At 32.9% G+C, this 20,741-nt stretch overlaps 1 protein-coding gene across 1 annotated transcript; it reads right to left on the bottom strand.

Moving 5' to 3' along the window:
• Positions 1-10,578: 10,578 nt before the first annotated feature.
• On the bottom strand, positions 10,579-19,637 carry LOC105762934 (E3 ubiquitin-protein ligase UPL3). The gene is made up of 17 exons (XM_012580911.2): positions 18,435-19,637; positions 17,961-18,071; positions 17,731-17,847; positions 17,482-17,652; positions 17,239-17,400; positions 16,489-16,737; positions 16,245-16,366; positions 14,728-16,159; positions 14,449-14,544; positions 12,793-14,349; positions 12,418-12,642; positions 12,233-12,337; positions 12,014-12,094; positions 11,850-11,918; positions 11,638-11,766; positions 11,135-11,260; positions 10,579-11,063 (listed from the first exon to the last, which is right to left on the bottom strand). Exons 1-17 carry the CDS (start codon positions 19,329-19,331, stop codon positions 10,998-11,000), a joined length of 5,715 nt encoding a protein of 1,904 aa, XP_012436365.1. The 5' UTR covers positions 19,332-19,637; the 3' UTR covers positions 10,579-10,997.
• Between the last annotated feature and the right edge of the window lie 1,104 nt (positions 19,638-20,741).

The following is a 20,741-nucleotide window of genomic DNA, read 5'->3' as shown; positions in this document are numbered from 1 at the left end:
GCCATATATATACACATCAAAACATACTAAATTACGAGCCATATCAAATGGCTAATTTCAACCAAACACATACATACCATCCATGACCACTTTACCTTATACATGCCATTATAACCAAAATGTATTTATTATTTATACCGAAATAAGCTGATGGATAGTGTGATGATATCTCCGCCAAGCCTCCAACCCAACAAGCTTTTAAATTACTATAAAATAGAGGAAATAGAGCAGAGTAAGCATTTAATGCTTAGTAAGTCCGTATAACGGAAATTAACCTACCATTTAATTGCATTTAAGGTAAATATACATAATATATTCAAAACAAGTTTGCCAATAGCCTATACACATATCCTCATAAAAATGTTAGTCATTTATTTCACTTGAATATCAATAAACAAGTATGAACTTAACATTAATCAAGTTTCCTTATTCATGTACCTTCCATATCATGTATTCAAACTTCATATACAAGTCATGTTCATGTAGTCAAATATATGTCCAGAATCTTTTATCACAAATTCATATTGTCATTTATCATAACTTTACCCGTTGGACCACTTATAATATCGATGGATACATGGTTAGTACACACAAAGTGTACATAGTATATTCCATCAATTCATATTCAGGAATGCTCATTGAGCATTTAAACGGGAAGCTCTTCCAAGCCAAATAACAGAAAGCTCATGTGAGCTTGTAACAAGAAGCTTATTCGGGCTTAATAACAGGAAGCTCATAAGAGCTTAAATCAGAAAGCTCATGCGAGTTTAACGGGTAACTCCGAAGAGCTATTATCAGGAAGCTCATGAAAGAGCTTTTAATCAGGAAGCTCCGGATAGTCATATATCGGGACACTCATAAGAGCTGCGGTATGTCCGCAACATATGCATGATCACTACCGATCAGAATGCTCATAGGAGCATATAAACGGGAAGCTTGGAATAACCATGTATCAAAAAGCTCAAAAGAGCTTATATCGGGATGCTCATGTGAGCTATATCGAGACGCTCATGCGAGCTATGGTGTGTTCGCAACATATGTAGAACCACAACCACTCTGGGAACCTTGTATCCATCTAATTTCATTTGTTGAAACGAGATTTATTTCTTGTCGGACATTGTCGGATATGTGATTTATTTTCATAATTAACAATTTTACAAATCACATACATATAAATCAAGCATATCACATAATTATATAATTTAGTTACACGAACTTACCTCGACACTTGCTCATGTACAAAAACCTACTAATCCGACACTTTTTCTTTTCCTCGATCTAACTCCTTATTTCGGATCTATATAAATAAATTTAACATCAATTTAATAAATTTCATATTCAATTCAATCCAATTCACATCTTAGGCAAAAGTACCATTTTGCCCCTATACTTTTAATTAATGATGATTTCGTCCCTAAGTTCGGAAAATAAAATTCATGCAATTTAATCCTTATTCCAAGCCTAACCGATTTTTACATATAACATTTGCAGTCTATGTAATTCATAAAATTTAGAATTTTTCCATGAATTTTACATCTTTACACTTTAGTCCTAAGTCACAATTTCATGAAAATTCACTTTACAAAAGTTGTTTATCTATCAACAACCTTTCATTTTCTGCCATAAATTTCATAATTCATGCATATTCATCCATGGAAAAACCCTAGTACTTTAATAACTTTGCAAATTAATCCCTAAGATAGCTAGATTAAGCTATTACGATCTCAAAAATATAAAAATTACTAAAAATGGGACTGGAATACTCACCTAATTTGGCCAAATAAGTTTTCTCTTTCTTCAATTCTCCATGGCTAGGGTTTCCATATTTTATTTGGGAAGGAAAGATGATCATAAAATGATGATATTTTCTTTATTTTATTATTTATCATCTTTATTTTTCATCTTTCTAATTTTATCCTTTTCTTTTCTAATTTTCCATAGTTGAATCATCAAACTTATCTACTAACTCCTCTTAATGGTCTATTTTCCATATAAGGATCCCAAATTTTTAATTCCATAGCTATTTGATCCTTTTAGCTACTAGAATTCAACTTTTCATTTTATGCAATTTGGTCCTTTTCTTAACTAATCATGAAATCGGTAAAATTTTCTAAATGAAATTTTCATGTTATTCCTATCATAATGCAAACCATGCACTAATATTAAAATAATTTTCTTTCTAACTCGAATTTTTGGTTCTGACACCAGTGTTTCGATTTCACTAAAAACAGGTTGTTACACATTATCCTTAAAAGGTATTAATTCAATAATCTGAATTAGGAAATCATTAATTGAGGTATGCTAAAGTAGTGGGGGTAGACAATTGGGGCCGAACAACTAAAAATTCAAGTGTCCAAGCTTTTCTCCCTTCTATTTTTAATTTAAAAAAGTTTGTAGAATTTTTCAAAATCTCAATTAAGCCAAATCTCAATTAAGCCTAATAGGTTTAAATGAAAAAAAAAACAGCCTTCATAAAATAAATAAATAAAATCAATTAAGCCTCTAATAAAAAATCACAATCAATTGAGCTACAAAAATATAGTTTTCAATTAAAGCCTTTGACGAGCCACTAAGTGATGATATGGCAACTAGCGTGGCAACTAACGTTGAAAAAAAATGATGATATGGTAGTTGATGTAGACACCCATTTTGTCCGAGCCCATTTAATTTTTTGTTCTCTCTTGGGCCGTTCGAAGCCCACCCGGTTTTGGTCTATGAGACCTTAAGTTTTATTTTTCTTTTTTTTTCTTCTTTCCTTTTTGGGCCTATCAAAGGCCTAAATTATTATTATCATCACTACTACTATTATTATTAAATATCATCATTATCATTTTTTACAAATAAACAAGATTAAAAAGCAATATATATACATGAAATGAAATGAAAAAAAAAAAGAGGTTTTTCGTATTTTTGTTCTTAAAAGAAAGGTTTAAAAAAAACCAATAACAACAAGCATTCTATTTTTTTTCTTCTATCTTTTTTTTTTTTTTTTTTGTCATAGACATGTCATGAGGGATTGAGTTTTGGGATCTGATGAAGGGGACGTCACTGGACCGTCCGTCCTCCGCCCTTAGGAGCCCCCAAAAATCCCGTTTTTAATCTCGTTTTTCCCTCTCCTTTCTAAAATGAAGGTTTTTTTTAAAGGGCTTGATTTTGAGAAAAGTTTAGATTTTTTTTAAAAAGAGAAAGTTTAGATTTTAAAAATTAAAATCTATTTTTTTAGTCATTTTAAAGGAAAGTTTAAATTTTTAAAACAAAGTTTTGATTTTTTTCAACTATTTCAAAATAAAAGCTTTGATCTTTAAGAAAAATAGCGTTTTTTTAAAAGGACAAATTTTAGATTTTAAAAATAAAAATCTATTTTTTAGTCATTTTAAAGAAAATTTTAAATTTTTAAAATAAAGTTTTGATTTTTTTTCTATTTCAAAATAAAGTTTTGATCTTTAAGAAAAATAGTGTTTTTCTTAAAGAGAAAGTTTAGATTTTAAAATAAAAATTTGTTTTTAGTCATTTTAAAGGAAAAGTTTGAATTTTTTAAAACAAAATTTTGATCTTTTTTAACTATTTCTAAATAAAGTTTTGATTTTTAAGAAAAGTAATGATTTTTTAAAGAAAAATTTGATTTTGCAAAAAAAAAAAATCCGACCACCGTACGCGGCGGCTCCACCACCGGAGACCAAAGAGCTGTTGGGCTCCGGCTCTCTAGTGGTGGAGCCATGGCCAACATAGAAGGAGAAGATGTTTTTTTTTTGAAAAAAAATGAGGTTAAAATGAAAGAATGAATAGTTTTTTTTTTTTGCTTTTATAGGTGCCAAAAAGGGGTAACTTATTCCTATCCCCTTACCTTTAAATTTACCAAAAATATGTCGTTTTTTGCAACACCGTCCTCACTCTCTGGCCTATTTACGCCCATAACCCTTTTGTTTATTCAAACATTCGATTTAATCCGAAATTTCAAAATTAAAAGCAAATTAATTGCTACATCAGTCATCTATCTTCCACATTTTTTTATCTTTTAGTCCCAAAATCAAGTTGTTTTGTTTTCATCTTTAATAAGTTATTTACACGTATATCTTCCCTTTCATTTGCATTTATACCTTACATATTTAATGTCAATTATGCATTTTATTTTAATGTTTTATATTTATTCACACTTGTATGATTTTATTTATTCTTATTCTGTCTTTATTTATTTTATGTCCATTTATATTTATGTTTTTTACATTCCCTTACATACATTTTAATATTATTTATTTATGTTACTTTGATTCTTTTATTTTATTATGAATAGTGTGCATTATTGTTATTATTATCATTATCATTATCATCTTGTCAATGTCTTATTTATTTCATTTATTTAAGTTTCTTTTTTATTATTGCCATTTTTGAAAGAGTTTTAACTTTTCATTAACTTTAGTCAATTTAATTAATTTTCCTATTTTATTACTATTAGTTTTAAAAGAAGGAACTTTAGGTCATTTTTCCATCCTATAATTGTTGACATGAAGTTAGTTGTGTTACATTTTAATGAAACCATAAGGTTTTTACATTTGAATTTAGGTTAGTCTTTAAGATCTTATCTACCATTTATCTTAGAAAATTATAAATAATATATAAGATATTCATTTTAGGGTTTTTTAAATAATTTTAAATATCGTATAGGATTAGAACCTTAAATTAATATATAAATATTCTTTAGGACTTTATTCAAGATTAAAACTAAAGATTTTTGTAGGCGAATTGTAAATCATGAGTAGGTCTTTCTAAATTTTTATTTTAGAAATTTTTTAAGAAAGCTAATAAATATTATTTAAGATATATTATTTTAGGATTTTGGTGAATTTAAATCTTAGATCAAGAATTTTAAAGTAAGATAAATCACAAACTCGGCATGGGATACTTTCCTAAGATCTTGATAGGTTCAATGTTATTAATTAATTCTTTAAATAATAATATATCGAATAAGTTGTAGATGGATTTTAATATTTCTCTTAACTCATTGGTAATTTCTAGGTTTTTTTAGAATTCTAAGATAGAATTAATTTTAGGAATTGAAGGTAAATTATTTAGATATCCTTTAGGGTTCTCATTAAAAGTAAAAATCTCTAATTTAAGTTTCAAATTAGATAAATTTGGTGAACACATCTTAATTAAGTTACGAGTAAACCGAGAGCATTTTCTTTAGAGTTTTTATTTAAGATTTTCATAAGATTTTAGCCTAGATTAAAACATTAATATGCTTAAATAATACTAAATAAAAAACCTAGCTCCTAAGACCCCGTAAGACTATCCCCGGATAAGCGTTGTGGGGGTGTTATAACCTTCTTCACACATAACCGTCCTCCTGAACCCAAAATTTGGTGATGAGATTGAGTCTAGACTTTTAGGATTTTTTGTAGTATTAATTCTAGACTTTTAGACGATAGGTGGCTAACCAACCTAGCCTTAATTGGTTAGTGGTGACTCTACGTTAATTTAGGCCCTCCGTGTCTAGCTTTGCTTACTCCGCCCTCGTACCCTTATGTAGGCAACGTTATGACAGTTGACATTGAAAAATACTAATGTGGATGACTTAATTGATTTTTAAATTATTTTGTGAGGGTTTAATTTATTTTTTAATTATTTAATTCTAAAAATATTAAAATTGTATAAAAAATTTAGAAATATTATAAAAAATAATATAAAAATATTATATATTATAAAATATTATTAATTTATTATGAAAAAATATAAAAATAATAAATTATAGAAAAATTAACTATAAAAAGGTCATAGAAAATTATATTATTTTCTTTAATTACAAAACTTATTAAAATATTTAAAATAAAAAATTTTAGGTTATTTTGAGGGTTTGGAGTCCTCAATAGGGGTGTGCAAAATTCGGATAAAACCAAAAAAATTCGGTTAATCGAACGAATTCGGTTAATCGGTCGGTTAATCAAATTTTTTCGGCAGGGGTCGGTTAACTATTTTTTAATTTTTCGGTTAACGGTTAATTCGGTTCGAAATCGGTCGAGTAACCGAATTTTTTCGGTTTAGACGAAAAAATTAATAAATAAAATTATAATATATAAATAGGCCCACTATTCACCTAAACCCAATCCAATTACCCAACCCAACCCAATCATAAAAATTACAAATAATTTAATAAATAAAAATAAAATTCTAAATTTTATGCTAAATTTAATAATTTAATAAACCCAACCCAACCCAAGTATATGCTAAATTTTTGCACATGTTCTTTTTTTGTAGGTTTAATGCAAATGGATATCTTTTGGAGGGAAGAAATGGATACATATGGAGATTGGAGAATATTAAAGACTTACATTTCAATTATGTGTTAATTTTAGGACTTATGAAATGTTAGTGATTCGAAGGCTTATGTAATGTTTTTAATTATGTAGTGATTCAATTTGGTTAATTATGTTTGTAAGGCCCAATTTTTGCCCGGGCCCGCATAAATAATAATACCAAATAAAATGTAAAGCCCAAACCCAAATAGCCTAAGACGCATAAACCCTAGCAGCAAACCTAGTGCAGCAACAACCTCGCCCCAACGTCGCAGCACTCTGCACATTTTCCTTCCCTTGCACGCCTCCGCAAATGTCGCACACTCCGGGCACGTCTTCTACGTTCTGCAACAGACCACGAACAGTAGAGATAGCAGAAAATATAGTAAAAATTAAATTTTTTTTATTTTTTTATTTTTTATTCTTCTCTAAGATTCGGTTATAAAGACCGATGGAGGCATTTGTAAAGGGAGATGGAGAGAAAACAAGAAATTGAGAGGAGGGGTTACGCATATTGAATCAAAAAAAGAGAAAAAAAATTAGTGTAAACGAAATACAAAGAGAGAAAATAAAAATAGCAGTGGGATTGAAGGTGATTTTCTGGGTCTATTTTCTTCTTGCTCATTGATTTCTTCGCTTGTTTTTTTTCTTTGTGTACCAAACAAAAATAAAAGAAAGAGGAGAAATCCTTACCAAAAGAGGCGCGCCGTCGACATCTTTGCTTCTCTTCATCTAAATCGAAGTTGAAAGGGGGGAGTTCGGCTTGAAGAATAGAGGAGAGGATGGAGCAGTTCTTAAGACTGCTGTTATCGCAAATGAAATAGGGTTTTAATTAGAGTTTGAAATGGGTTTTAACTTTTAAGCATTGATGGGTCATTTGTGTTTTTAATCCTTCCATTTTATCCCATCATTTCAAAACCATTTTTTTTTGTTTTCAAATTTTTCCATGAAATATCGAATCTGTTTTATTTTAGTCCAATGTTGCGCAGCGGTTTGGGTAAATTTCTCTTTGGGTCCTCCTCCTGTTGCGCGAGTTTTGATTTGGTCCCTTTTCGCGTTTTCTATTTTTGAATTCAGCCTTTAAATTTCGTTTATTTTCATTTTAATCCTTAATCTATCATTTTAAGTTTTTTTTATTTTAATATTATTAATACCATTATATTGCATTATTATTATTATTATTATTATTATTATTATTATTATTATTGTTACGTTTTTATTCCAATTCCTATACATATACACACGCATAGTTTTTAATATATATATATATATATATATGCATATTTTCTTTATAATATATATGTATATTTTAAACTTTTGTAAATACATGTACATATTTTATATATATTTTATTATTTTATTTTCATAACTTTTATATACATGTATACATATATACATTTACATTTTATAATACATATATATATTCCATATTTTATAATCCATGCATATACATGCATTTTCTATAATATATATGTGTACATTTTTTAGAAATTATTATAAGTTTTTTGTATATATTTCATTCATTTTTTATATATATGTATGCTTATATATACGTATTTAAATATATGCATATACATATTTTCAAAATTTATTTATATATCATACTTATATATATATACATATTTTGTAAATACATATACATATATAATTCATATTAAAGTATTTGTTTTATGTTGTATATTAACATTTTATCATTTTTAAAATATATATATATATTTGATTTCATGAAAGCATTAAAACTATTTTTGTTCAAAGGCTTTCAAAATAAGGCAATATTCGGTATTTGGGATCTTCGAAAGGATTGAGCCCTAACGTATTGGGTTCTAATTTTCTTCGTTGAATTTAAATAATCTGGAATGCTCTTTAATCAAAAAAACATAAAAAGCTCATTATCAGGAATTCAATACGTTGTGTCCTAACGCATTGGATATGACGCATTGTTTTCTCGAGATGAGGATTTTTCTAAAATAATAAAGGCAATATTCTGTATTTGGGAAATTCGAGTTATAGTGCCCTAACTTACTGGGTTTCGATTTTTCTCTTTTAACCGAAATAAACGAATATCCTTTGAAATTTAAATGCATGAGTTTTAAAAATCAAAAGACAAACTTAATTTTGAAGATTAAAAATGTTGCGCCCTAACTCACTGGGTGTGATATTTTATTTCTTTAAAATAAGAATGTTTTATTATTTTAATTCATTCGAGTTAAAAAGTTTTCTTTTAAAATCTTTTCAACTTTTCGACACCAAGACGTTAAACAATCAATTTGGTACCGATTTTGGGCGTTATGAGGGTGCTAACCCTTCCTCGTGCGTAACTGACTCCCGAACCTGTTTTCTCAAATTTTGCAGACCAAAATCATTTTTAAGGTGAGCCGATCACACCTCAATCAAGGATCGGTGGCGACTCTAATTTTTGTTTTTTAAAGTCGACAACTAAATTTTTGTTTTCAAAAAAATAGTTTCGACACGGTTAATTCGGGTAATTCGGTTACTTTTTAACCAAAAATAGAAAAAACATATAATTTTCGGTTAACCGACCGAATTAACTGAAAAATTTCGGTTCGGTGAATATTTTTTTTACAAATTTTGGTCCGGTTAACGGTTAAAAATTTTGAAAGGTCGGTTAATTCGGTTAATGTTATTTCAAGTCGGTTAACTGACTGAACACCCCTAGCCTTCGATTTTGGTAAGAAAGGAATGGGGACCTTGAAGTGTGATGGTAATCAGACTTGTAGAGAGTGTTGAGTGAGAGGTTTGAGTGGCAATGAATTTAGTATTTGGTGACCTAAAGTGAGTGATGAGTAATGATTTTGGTTAAGGAGATGTGATGCAAGAATAGGAGCACTGTATGATGTAAGATAATGTGCGAGGGAAAACAAAAAGTATAATTTTAAAAAAAATTAAAATTTATAAAATATTAAAATATTGTATAAAAAAATTAGACAAAAAATTAGAAAATTATATAAAAGGTGTAAGTTATTAAATTTCTTTTAAAATATTGTAAACGCTTAAAAATTACAACTCTTTTTATAAATTTAATAAATTCTACATCTTTTATTATTTTTATCACTTTAATCATTTTATATAATTTTTTATTTTTATAATCTTTTACAATTTCTAAAAATTAAACTCTTCACGTCAACAATTTTCTACATCAAAAAACATATCAACCACCACATCATCATTTTTCCACTTGTCAACGGTTTCGATAGAAAACTATATTTCAGGAGCTCAAGTGATCACTAACATCTAATTAATGCCTCAATTAATTGCACTTTTTAATTAGGGGCTTAATTTATTTTTAAATTTTTACAAGAACTTTTTTGACATTTAAGTCTATTTTAATATTTAAAATTTAATAATAAAATAAAATATTATTTTAATTTCAATTTAATAATATAATCAACAATAATTTATCTGTTTGATCTTTTAAATTTGCGTTTTGTATATTTCATAAATAAATTACAACATATTCTAAATAAATTCATATTATGTATAAGTTGCAATATATATTAGATAAATTCGAATGCAAGGAAGAAAAAAGTGGTTTTTTATCCATTTCGGCATCAACAACAGAATTTTAAAAAAAAGAATATTTTTCTAATTAGATTTTCTTTCCCAAACTTATTTTTCTCCAATCATATTTGGAATTTTTCTTTATTATTTAGAAAAATTTTGTTAATGTCCTATATTAATTAGTGTTCCAACGAAATACAGCATGAGAAGATACCTTCTTTTAAGAAAAATTTCAGTTGAAGTACTTGGTTAAAATTTAAGAATATTGTAAGTTGGATTTAAATTTTAAGGATAGACTGCGTAAATTTATTTGAATATAATTTCTCTACTTTAAATTTGCTCAAATCGAGTTGATCATTTTTTATCCTTTAGTTGTCTCTTTAAAATTAAATATAATTACAAACTGATATTAATATTGAAATCTCTTTCAAAATATAGAACAAAAATTTCTATTTATAAAATTTTTCAAGGATAGAGAACACCAAAAACTTAATAATATTAATCACTACCAAATTATAAGTTTTGAATATTTACTAATTTTAATTTTTGAGATTGCTCGTATTTGAAGAAAAAGTAAGAGACCAAATTCACAAAAGAACATAATTAATAGAAAGAGTATGAAAGAACTGAAAGTAGCAAAACCAACTTTGAGCAAACTAAAGTATTTCTATTTGTTAACTAAAATTTACCGAGCCCAAAAATTGCAAATTTTTCATAGGAAAACTCGTAGCAATTTAGAAAACCGAAAGGACTAAATATAAACAAAGGATGAAAAAGAAAAAGGAATAACAATTTCATCATTATTTTATTCATTTTCCTCCCTAATTTTATATACAAAGCTCTAGCAGCTGAATGCAGAAGTGCTTTAACAAAAAACATCCTACTAAATTCTTCTGTGCTTTAGCATATAAGTCGCATGCAACTGGGGAAAATATTAGAAATACTAAAGCGGAAAAAATCAGATTTGTGTCTACCCAGGATTTGAGAAAAGTTTGAAGTAACGGAGAAGCAGCAGTGAAGAGAAATGCCATTATTTGAGCAAAATCAATATGCTACTTTGGAACATCAAAAATACTCGCAGCAGGTGAGAAAAATTGACCCTCGGATTGTGCTGCTCAGAAATATACACACTGCCTCAACACAACACCACACAACTCTCTTCTGTTCGTTAGCCTTGTGGCGGTGGACTCATGACAAATCAAAAGATCCTTGCCCTTCATTGATTGCATATAGCAATTTCTTATACATAATTTCCTGTTAATATCCATGAAATTAGTACAAGAATAATTTAACCCCCTTCCTCACAATAAAAAATAATCACATACCTTGGTAGAATATGGAGGAAGCTTCAAGTAATTAGCACAAGTCATGACACTAGGCAAGTCCTCATCTGCTGATTCTGAGAGTCCAGTTCCATTGGCAGCAGCAGCAGCAGTCGCAGACGAAGAATGCTGCATTTAGATTTCAGACAGATTAGCATTCAAGCCACCAACATACCAAACAAGAATAGCCCTAGATACTAGACTAGGTGAATGGAATATTATCTTAACAGCAATAATTTTACAGCAAGAAATAAATAAAGCGATAATTTAGCCTGAATCAGAACATTAGCCATAGCACTCATTAATTTATTCCATCTTTAGTAGCAATTTTAAAAGTATTGAAGCCAGTGCACATAAAGAAGCCATAACCTGCAATAAATATGTCCATTTCCACCTGACTTCCAAAATCATCTTAATGAGATTTTCAATGCAAGACGACAAATGTCTACATCATTGTAATCAAGAAGAAATATTGAGAAAAGGTTTTTAATTCTAACTCAAATTACCTTTCTAACAATTGTCAGCCTTGGATTTAGCACTGCCAGACCACCGGGTGGAAGCCTGGGTGCACCAGTAACAAATTGACAGAAGGCCCGCTGCTCCTCTGGTGTTAATTCTCCCATAATTTCAAGCAACTAAGAAATCACAAAACAGAACATCATTACGGATCAAATGCCTCTCAAAAAACTTAAATGTGAGTAGTATGAAACAAACATACATTAACAATTGGAGGGCTCTTTGCAGTATATCCATGATCGAATTTTATATGATCAGCAAGAGTCTCAGCCTGCAAAATTAAAAGTAGTATTGTTAAAATCAAAGTGCAAAACCAGTTCTGATCAAAGATGGCAACACGATCACATAATTCAAGTGTCAAATTACCTCCCACAACTCTCTACGACCACACAGCAAATAGTCCAACTCTTGGGGTGTAAATATTTGCAGTGATGAGATATCAAAAACCTGCATGTTATATAACGGATATATTAACATTGAGATCAATCCCAAAAACAGCTCCTTACATGCATATATTAGGGAAATCCATGATGGACATCAATTTGTAATTAGTCAAGAAACTCAGAACAAAGAAAGCATCTTCACCTGATTGAAACCGTCTCTAAATGCCTCCATTTGATGCATAATTCCAGTCTTCACAGTTGCATCAACCACCAAAGATATGTATTCCTCTAAGTTGTTGATATCCACCTGATATATTTAACATTACATTAAAAAATCTTGACAAAAAAATGAGGTGGGGGTAACAGAATGAGAAGTTGAAGACATACAGTTTCATCCCCTAGCTTCAATATGTAGTCCGGATATCCTGGAAGCGTGAAATCCAAACAGAGATCTTCTATTGAGGCTCCACGGAACCGTAAGTCAGGAATTGCATCACTATTGTCACCACCCAATGAATCTAGATATTGCTTTCGACGAACAAGTAAATGCAATTCTTGCAGAATTTTGCCAAATTCGGCGTCAAAAGACAGAATATCATGCAAATCAAGCTCCTGCAATGGTTTATAAAGTCAACTTTAGCAAGAACAGGTAAAAGACCATTGTGACAATGCTAGGGATTACTTTATCGGTATGAAAACGTGAAATACAAGGCTAAAGTAGATTTAACATGTTCAATAAGTCAAAAAATGCAGTCAGCTTACTTGACCAAGCACAAGTTTATAAAATGCCATTGAGAGAGGCAGATCTAAAAGCCGTCCATCTTGAAGAGCTTTTGCCATAACACGCCCAACCAGCCGGAAATGTTCAATTACTTTAAAAAATTGGCTACCTTCAGAAGCATCAGCATTTGGTGGCCAAGGTCGGGGGAATAACCCCAGAGGAGCTTGGACTATATCTCCGTTAATAGTAGCAGAACCAGCAATTTTTCCATTTTTATCTCCATCTCCATCAATTTCCATCACTGACTTGTTCCATGTAGAATTCGACCTCCACATTGCAAGTCCAACCTTTTGCAAGTCATGACTTAAAAGCGTATAAAACTCCAAGGTTGGACCCAATCCGGTGCCAACTTCTCCAAAATATTCAACTTCAAGCACAGTTTTTTGGCTGGAATACATCTCCATCACTTTTGCAGCAGAGTCCAAAATGCGGTTCCGGGAGACACGAACTTTCTGCCTCTGTAATCTCCCAACCCTTACCTCTCTTTCATTAGTTGACCCATGGCCATCAGCACCTTGATGCTGCTGCAGACGATATAATGCACGAGACAACCCAAAGGCAGTTGAATAGAAGTACTGCCTTCGTGTCTCAAAAGGAAATAAGAAGGGGCATGCCTTTGTCAACTGGTAACACCAGGAAGGAAGGCTTCCACTACATAGAGCAAGAACATCCTGAATTTGCCGCGCCAGTTTTGGAGTCAGCTTACCATTAATAAATTCCTCATGAGGAACTCTAGAACCGGAGGTGCTCAACTCACCCAGAGTTAAAACATTTCCCTCAGCAAAATTATCAGAAACAATCTGAGCTCTCAAACGAGGTGCAAGCTGATTCAGACCCTCTAACACGCGCAACAGTGCCAATATAGTATAAGTAGGATTGGATCTGTCTAGATCACAAGGAAGTTCCCCTTGCAATATGCTATCTAATAGAGACATTCTATGAGGTTGGGGATCAGAGCTGGAATTGGATGAACCAGATTTACCAGATTTAGATGCTGTAGCAGAACCTGATCCCCCTGGTGATGATCGATCAGCTTGGCTCTCAGCCCTCTGATATGTTATTGTGTAGATATCACTCCACACCCCTCTTCCATCACTAGATGTAAAATCACTACCAGCATATCTCTCATCATCATCCTCATCCAACACAAGCTGTCTTTGAATGGCCTGATAGATGGTCAAATGCCTGTTGAGCTGCTTATTACCAGCAGTGAATATCAACTTTGGAGGCTCATTAGAACTGCCAGGAGGTCTTCCTTGTCGATCTCTACCTCCCCTAATACCTCTACCATTGGCAGATCCAAGCCCAGCCATGGCAGCAGCTGCAAACGACATTGCACCCCTTGAGCCATAGCCACTCCTAAAATCAGCAGAGTCTGAACCCCTAATAGCAGCAGCTCTGCTGCTAGATCCTGAAGCTGCATTAGTTTGGCTATCACTTGCAGCTGGAGCAGGAGAACCATCTTCAGCTGAATCACTCAACTTAACATCATGTACTTTATCAGGTGTACAAACTGGAAGAGAATCATCCCTGAGCACCTGGAAAAGAACAACATTTCCATCAATCAATAGTAAGATTTAAAAGGAGTTTACAATCAACAAGGGGCTGCACATTTCTACAGGCACAATATAACTTACATCTTCATGTTCATCATCTTCATCATCAGAAATATCATCATCTTCAATCACCAAAGCATCATCAATCTCCACAGGGGACATATCCAATTCTTCATCCTAACCAACCAAATAAGGGTCAAATGATGATCATTCAACAGGAAATAGAAAGAAAGGCACAATTCCATGCAAGCAACAGAGAAGAAACACAAGCTAAAAACAGGGAAGTCCTGACATAGTCATATTGAACATGACTGCCTTATTAACAAATGAAAAATCATATCTAATAATCAAAAAGCATACCTCAGAAGTAGAGTCGTCATTTACAGGTTTCATTGGAGCATCTTTATCCAGAGCAGCTCTTCTACGAGCAGCATTTCTTGTTTGAGGTCCTCTTGGCTCCTCTTTAGAAGGCTTCAAAACAGCCTTACCTTTTCCCTTTGATGAACTAGTGCTTTTCTCCTGTGATTGCTCCTTTCTGGCCACATCTCCAATATTGACAGATGATCTGGACCTTGAAGAATGGCGTCGGGTGGTAGAAGCAGGAGTTGAGGTAGACGGAGAAGATACATCAGTCCGGTTAGGTGTGTTCCCAGACTCAGAATTTCCAACAGTCACAGAGAGTTTCTGAGAAGTGTCACTTCGTTGAACTCGAGGCCAAAGAAATTCTTCAACAGCTGCTAGACTTGCTAATGGGTCAATCAACACAATATTCGAAGAATAGTCACGAAGAGACTTCTCTCTTGGGGCTCGACAGAGCCGCAACTTAAAAGGCTGAGCTAATGCACCTAAACCAGAAGAGAGGCGTGCACTCCCACTAGATGACCTAGATGAATGGCTAAGAACTACAGGAAAACGCTCTAAAGATGATAAAGCATTTTGAAGCTTCTGAACCAGGACAGTCATAGGAGCCATACTTCCTTCATCAACACTAGAAGGAAGGGCAACACTGATAAATGATTTGTATCTCTTAAGGGCTTGTTGACGAAGCTTGGGCAGGTTCACATCTGAAATTCTCTCCTGGGAGAAGTACCCGCAAGAAAAATAGTTTAACAAGGCCACAACAACACCACTACCAATAAACTCAAAAGTGGATACACCATCCCCCTTGCTTAGTTCTGCTAGCATCTCAGAAATCACCCCAGTCAAATACTCTTCATTGCTAGTAGAAAAATCAACCCATGGAGACCCCGAAGCTTTAGATTTTCCTTTTGCCTTGGTCTTTTGATCATTAACAGCAGCATTCAATTTCATGCAAAGATTTTTTAAGTGTAACAGATCATCTGTTACTCCAACTTCAACAGCCCCAGGATCAGAGGGGAAATACTTATCTTTAAATGCTTTAGCACATGCACTTACTGCAGTACGAAGATTGGAATTGGCTGTAGGAATTTCGACTGAATTAGTAGGTGAGCCAATATTTAAAGATGCTGGATTCTTGGACTCCTCCATAGAACTTCCTTCAAGATTAGAGTTACCACTACGTCGTCTATATCGCCTAGAACGTGATGAAGCTCCAGATACAGACTCATTATCTTTCTCAAGTGAAGATGCTTGAACAGGAGTGGTATTTTGATTACCAATTAAAACAAGCTGGTCCACAGCATGAACCACGCCCTCTCGAACAAACATTTTGGAGAAAGTTCCAGGAAGCTTTTCCATGAGGATCTCAGCAATTTGCAGGGAAGGAACCAAGACATATGGATCTTTCCATGCTAAAACACCAGCCAAGAAGCTATAAGATCAAACAAAATAATAAGTCACTATAACCAATCATTCAATGAATATGTTAACGACTCTATTTTACTTAAGGTGGATACCTAGATATATTTGTCACACTTAATAGATTCTGAATCATCTCTGCACTGCTGAAGTACATTAGTTTTCCAATAACTGAGAGACACTTGTGGCGAACAGGGCTATTGACACTGGAACCATAGATCTGATAGACAAAAGATAAGGAATTATATAATACTACACACAAAAAGAAAATACCATAAAAGATAAGAGACAATACCAACAACCAAGAGATAACCAAACTACCATCTGCAAAGAAAAGGCTACCTGAATGAGAACAGGAAGGAGATCCACTCCAAACTGCTGAAGAAGTTCAGGTTGATCATTCAATAATTTCTCACGGGGTGAAACCTCAAGAGCATTTCGATTGGTGTCTTCTTGCTTCCCAGAGCTGCTAGTAGGAGACCTCTTCAAAATAGATCCTTTCACAAATATATTAGAGCTAGCAGGGAGGGAGATGGTTCCTTGTGGCAATGGAGGAAGAAGCTCATTTGCCAGATTGACAATCTCAAAAATCTACACAATCATATAAGAATTACAAGACCCATCAGACAAATATGGCTTACATGCATAAGCTATTACTAATTTAGTATGTCAATATAGACTGTATAAAGTGCAAGAAATAAATAGAAGTATTGAAAACAAGTAACTTTTAACCAAATAAAAAGGGTTAAACTTTGTGTCTTAACATTTATACCATTTTCCTCACTGCTAGTAATAATATAACATTCAAACCTTACACGTATCATATGTACACAGGTATATATAAACAACATGCAATGAAGACTACAATCTCTTCAGCCTTAACTAAAAAAAGATACCACAAAACAAAAAACAACTGACATGCAATGTTCACAAAATTGATAGTAAAGCTTGGAGTTGATACTTTGTCTTTAAAGGTTATACCATTTCCTCAGCTCCACTTGTATTAATATAGCATCGCACACATGTAAAACAGTTAAATAAACAGCTAGCAATAATAACTACCAACTCTTCAGCTTGAATTAAAATTGTTACCTGCTCTGCCGGTCTGCTTAAGGCTGGTGAAACAGATGAGTTAGCCGAAACACCAGAACCTGATAGTATATCTTTAAGTATGCCACTGATCCCAAGCAGAAGTAAAGTTTTTGCTCCCAAGGGAGACCCACTTGCACAAGTTGAGAGCAGCCGAATTAAGCCCTGAATTCAAAAACCCAAATGTCATGAAATGGTACATAAAATGCATTCAAATAGATAAACAAAGGAGCACCATCAATTCACCGTATATGTTGGTGTACTCAATGATGCCTGTCCACCTCCAGAATTACTTATGGAAATGAGAGATGCAGCCTGAGTAACCAGTCCATAATTGCAAAGCTCATCTAATTTATCCGGGGAAGATGCAAAGGCTTCAGCAATGCGCGTTAAACAAACAGATGCATGCTCCAGCACCTAGAAAGATAGCTAAGTGTTCAGGATGAAACATAATTGACCACAAATGACTCATCACTAATATGATGTTCACGTTACCTTCGAATCATGATACTGCAAAAGATTTGTTAATAGTGGTACAGCTTCCATGACATAATCAGCTGCATCTGAAGGGAGTTTCTTACACATATTTGCAGCAGTAGATAGTGCCACTCGCTGGAATATGGGATCAAATATAGGAAACAAACACAATAAGAATCTAAATAGCAAGAAAATTCTCCACTCCATAGATGCTGATTAACACTCAAAATGTTCACAAATTAAATCACCTGAACCCCAGTGGAGAAGAAATCCAAGTATGAAAGCACTGCCATGAGAGCACCAGCTCGCAGACAAGCAGTTGGGTGTTCTTGAGATATCTTCTTCAGAGCTTGCAGAGACTGTTGCAGCAATTCAACCAGAAAGATAAGAAAGTGGAGGGGAGCAAATCTACAGTTTTCAACTTTCTAATTCAAGTCCATAACTAAGAACAATAAAGAATACCCACAACATTAATTTTTAACAGTTAGTTAGAAACAAGCAAATTTTAAGTCAAATAGGCTTTCAGGAAAATGCTCAACTATCCCCTGTTTATCAGTTGGGGGGCCAACTTCTAGTAGAATTAGCTAGTTGCAGTTCACCATAGTTCATAATGAAATGCAAGATGTCGCTCAATCAGCTCAAGGGTGTTTAAGTTTAACCACATATTTGATCAATTTCATTTTCTAACAATCAATTATTTAGGAAGCAACGAAAATGCCAACCTGTTCAGCCAAGTCCATATACTCTATAGTGAGCAACCTAGCACAAAAACATGAAACAGCACCATAATGCACAACAGCAGCACATGAAGAAGGCAACACATCACACAAATGAGTAAGCGCCCTTGCAGCAAGTATCATGATATCAGGATTACTCTCGTGATTAAGCAATCCAACGAGCACGGGAACAAAGGAATCAACAGAAAACGTGCTCAACGATTCCTCAGTACCAATTGAAAGCATTTCACACAGCTGGGTCAGCGCCTCCACTTGCCTCCCTTCCTCTCCATCAGCACGCAATCCAGACAGAACCTTCTTTAACCTCCCACTTTGATGAGATGAAGACCCGGAACCCATTGCCGATGAGGGAAGCAAATCATCAAGTCCGGCACCGAGCTTCCTCAACAAGCCTTGTAACGCGCTGCTTGCTGACGTCAGATTCTGGTGCAAAATCCCTACACCGCCTTCGCTATCATTATCATCCTCATCGCCTCCAGAGGTGTCCATATTTAATCCTAAATTTCTCTCAGGATGATTAGAATTGTTGTCTCTATTATCCCTGTCTCTATCTCTATCGCGAATCCTAGGATCATGTTCCTTTTCCTTTCCTCTATCAGAGGCAAGATTCGGATTGTCACTTGTTGTGGTTTGGTTAGCTTTGCTGGAACGGCGATCACGGCGGGAACCGGAAGAAGATTCGATTGTAGTGGGGTCCATTAAGGCAGCGGAAGTACGTGATGTGCGGGAAGTACGGGAGCGAGTAACAGCGACGGTGGCGGCGGCAGCGGCAGAGGAGGAAGAGAGACGAACGCGTTTATGAGAGCGAGTGGTGGGACCGGAGGGAGAAGATGAAGGGGCAGCTGAGGAGGCCTCCGCCCGCTTCCGGCTCCGAGTTTCCATACAAAGGGGACCAACGCCCCTGATTATCGGACGGTCACCACCACAAGATCAGACGATTCCTGATCCGATTATTTGTTGCATCTCAACAACAGCTTATCGAAACCCTAGAAAACGAAAACAAAGGAATCCACGCTTCGGATAAATGTAAAACCCTAGAATTTACAATCAGGGAAACCACGCCTTTGTCTTGGTTTTGAATGAAATAGAATTCAATGATTAATTAGGGGAGAATTTGAGCCCTAAAGAGATGAAGGTTAAGAGAGAAACTTGAAACCCTAAAGTGAAAATGAATAAATAAATAAAAAGGGTGAAGCTTTTTAGATTATAACTTTAAATTTATCTATAAATTATATACAACCAGTTCTTAAATAAGCCTTTTAAGAGTTAATAAATATTCGAGATATTTTAGATTTTTATCATAAATACGTGTTATAAAATGGGAGAATAAATAAGAGAGCGCATATGGTTGATAAATCACAATGTTTATAATGCTTCTTAAAAGTCTATTTAATAGGCCTAAGAAGTATAGATAAAGTAGATATTTATTTCTACTCACTATTATAATTTTAAGTATCTCAAAACTTATCATGATATTGACATTGTTAATGTGTCTCATTAAAAACTTTACTAAAAAAAATTTGTGGGAAAAAAATTCTTAGAAAAGGAAGAAGGAAAAAAAATACACATATCTATAATATGCATAATATGTTGTCTCATTAAAAATCTTACTGGGACAAAACCTCGGTTAAGGGAAAAAGAATACAGCGCGTATTTATTTCCCCTCATATTCTATGTATTTAATCTTGAATACTAACTTTTCAAATGACCATTTGAACGTATTTGCTAAGCATTTATATCAACATTTTTTTGAAAGTCATGAGAGGGGAAATATATTTTGATCTCTTTACAAATTTCAACAATAATAATGACAAACTTTAATCATGATCCTTCTATGAAAATAAAATAGTATTTTGGATCAATTTATAATAGTTTTTAACTACTATTGACTAAGTCAAATTTACCACATATGTTCAATTATTTCAATTCATATAAATGAACAATTTCTCAATAATTTCAATATGATTCGCATTCTAAATCCTTCAAGAATTTTAATATAAACTTTACTATATAGTGATTCATAAAAGTTGTAACAACAACCCTTAAACACAAGTTAAATCTTTTATGAACTGTTAGTTTAATAATATATCTAAAGGTTATTGTATTACCACAAAAGAATATTATATCTTTTCATAATCAATTACATGACTTAGCAAAAACTTCATATTTTATTCCGTTTTGCAAAACAACTTCATTTGTACCCTCACTGGCTTTATACCTTTAGATATTTGGACTATTGGTTCAAAAAACTCCACAAATTTAATTGTACTTGAGTCGCGTCTTTCTATTTTG

The sequence above is a fragment of the Gossypium raimondii genome, chromosome 12, assembly GCF_025698545.1.
Source record: "Gossypium raimondii isolate GPD5lz chromosome 12, ASM2569854v1, whole genome shotgun sequence".
NCBI lineage: Eukaryota > Viridiplantae > Streptophyta > Magnoliopsida > Malvales > Malvaceae > Gossypium > Gossypium raimondii.
Note: the sequence above shows the minus strand (reverse complement) of the source record. Positions and strands in the feature narration are given on the sequence as shown.

Excerpts from the sequence above, each read along its gene's own strand:
- LOC105762934 (XM_012580911.2), bottom strand. The coding sequence starts at position 19,331 with ATGGAAACTCGGAGCCGGAAGCGGGCGGAGGCCTCCTCAGCTGCCCCT. Across the intron at positions 14,545-14,727 it reads ATGACGACTCTACTTCTGAG|GATGAAGAATTGGATATGTC; the intron begins GTATGCTTTTTG and ends TTGGTTGGTTAG. Across the intron at positions 11,919-12,013 it reads GTCGTAGAGAGTTGTGGGAG|GCTGAGACTCTTGCTGATCA; the intron begins GTAATTTGACAC and ends TTAATTTTGCAG.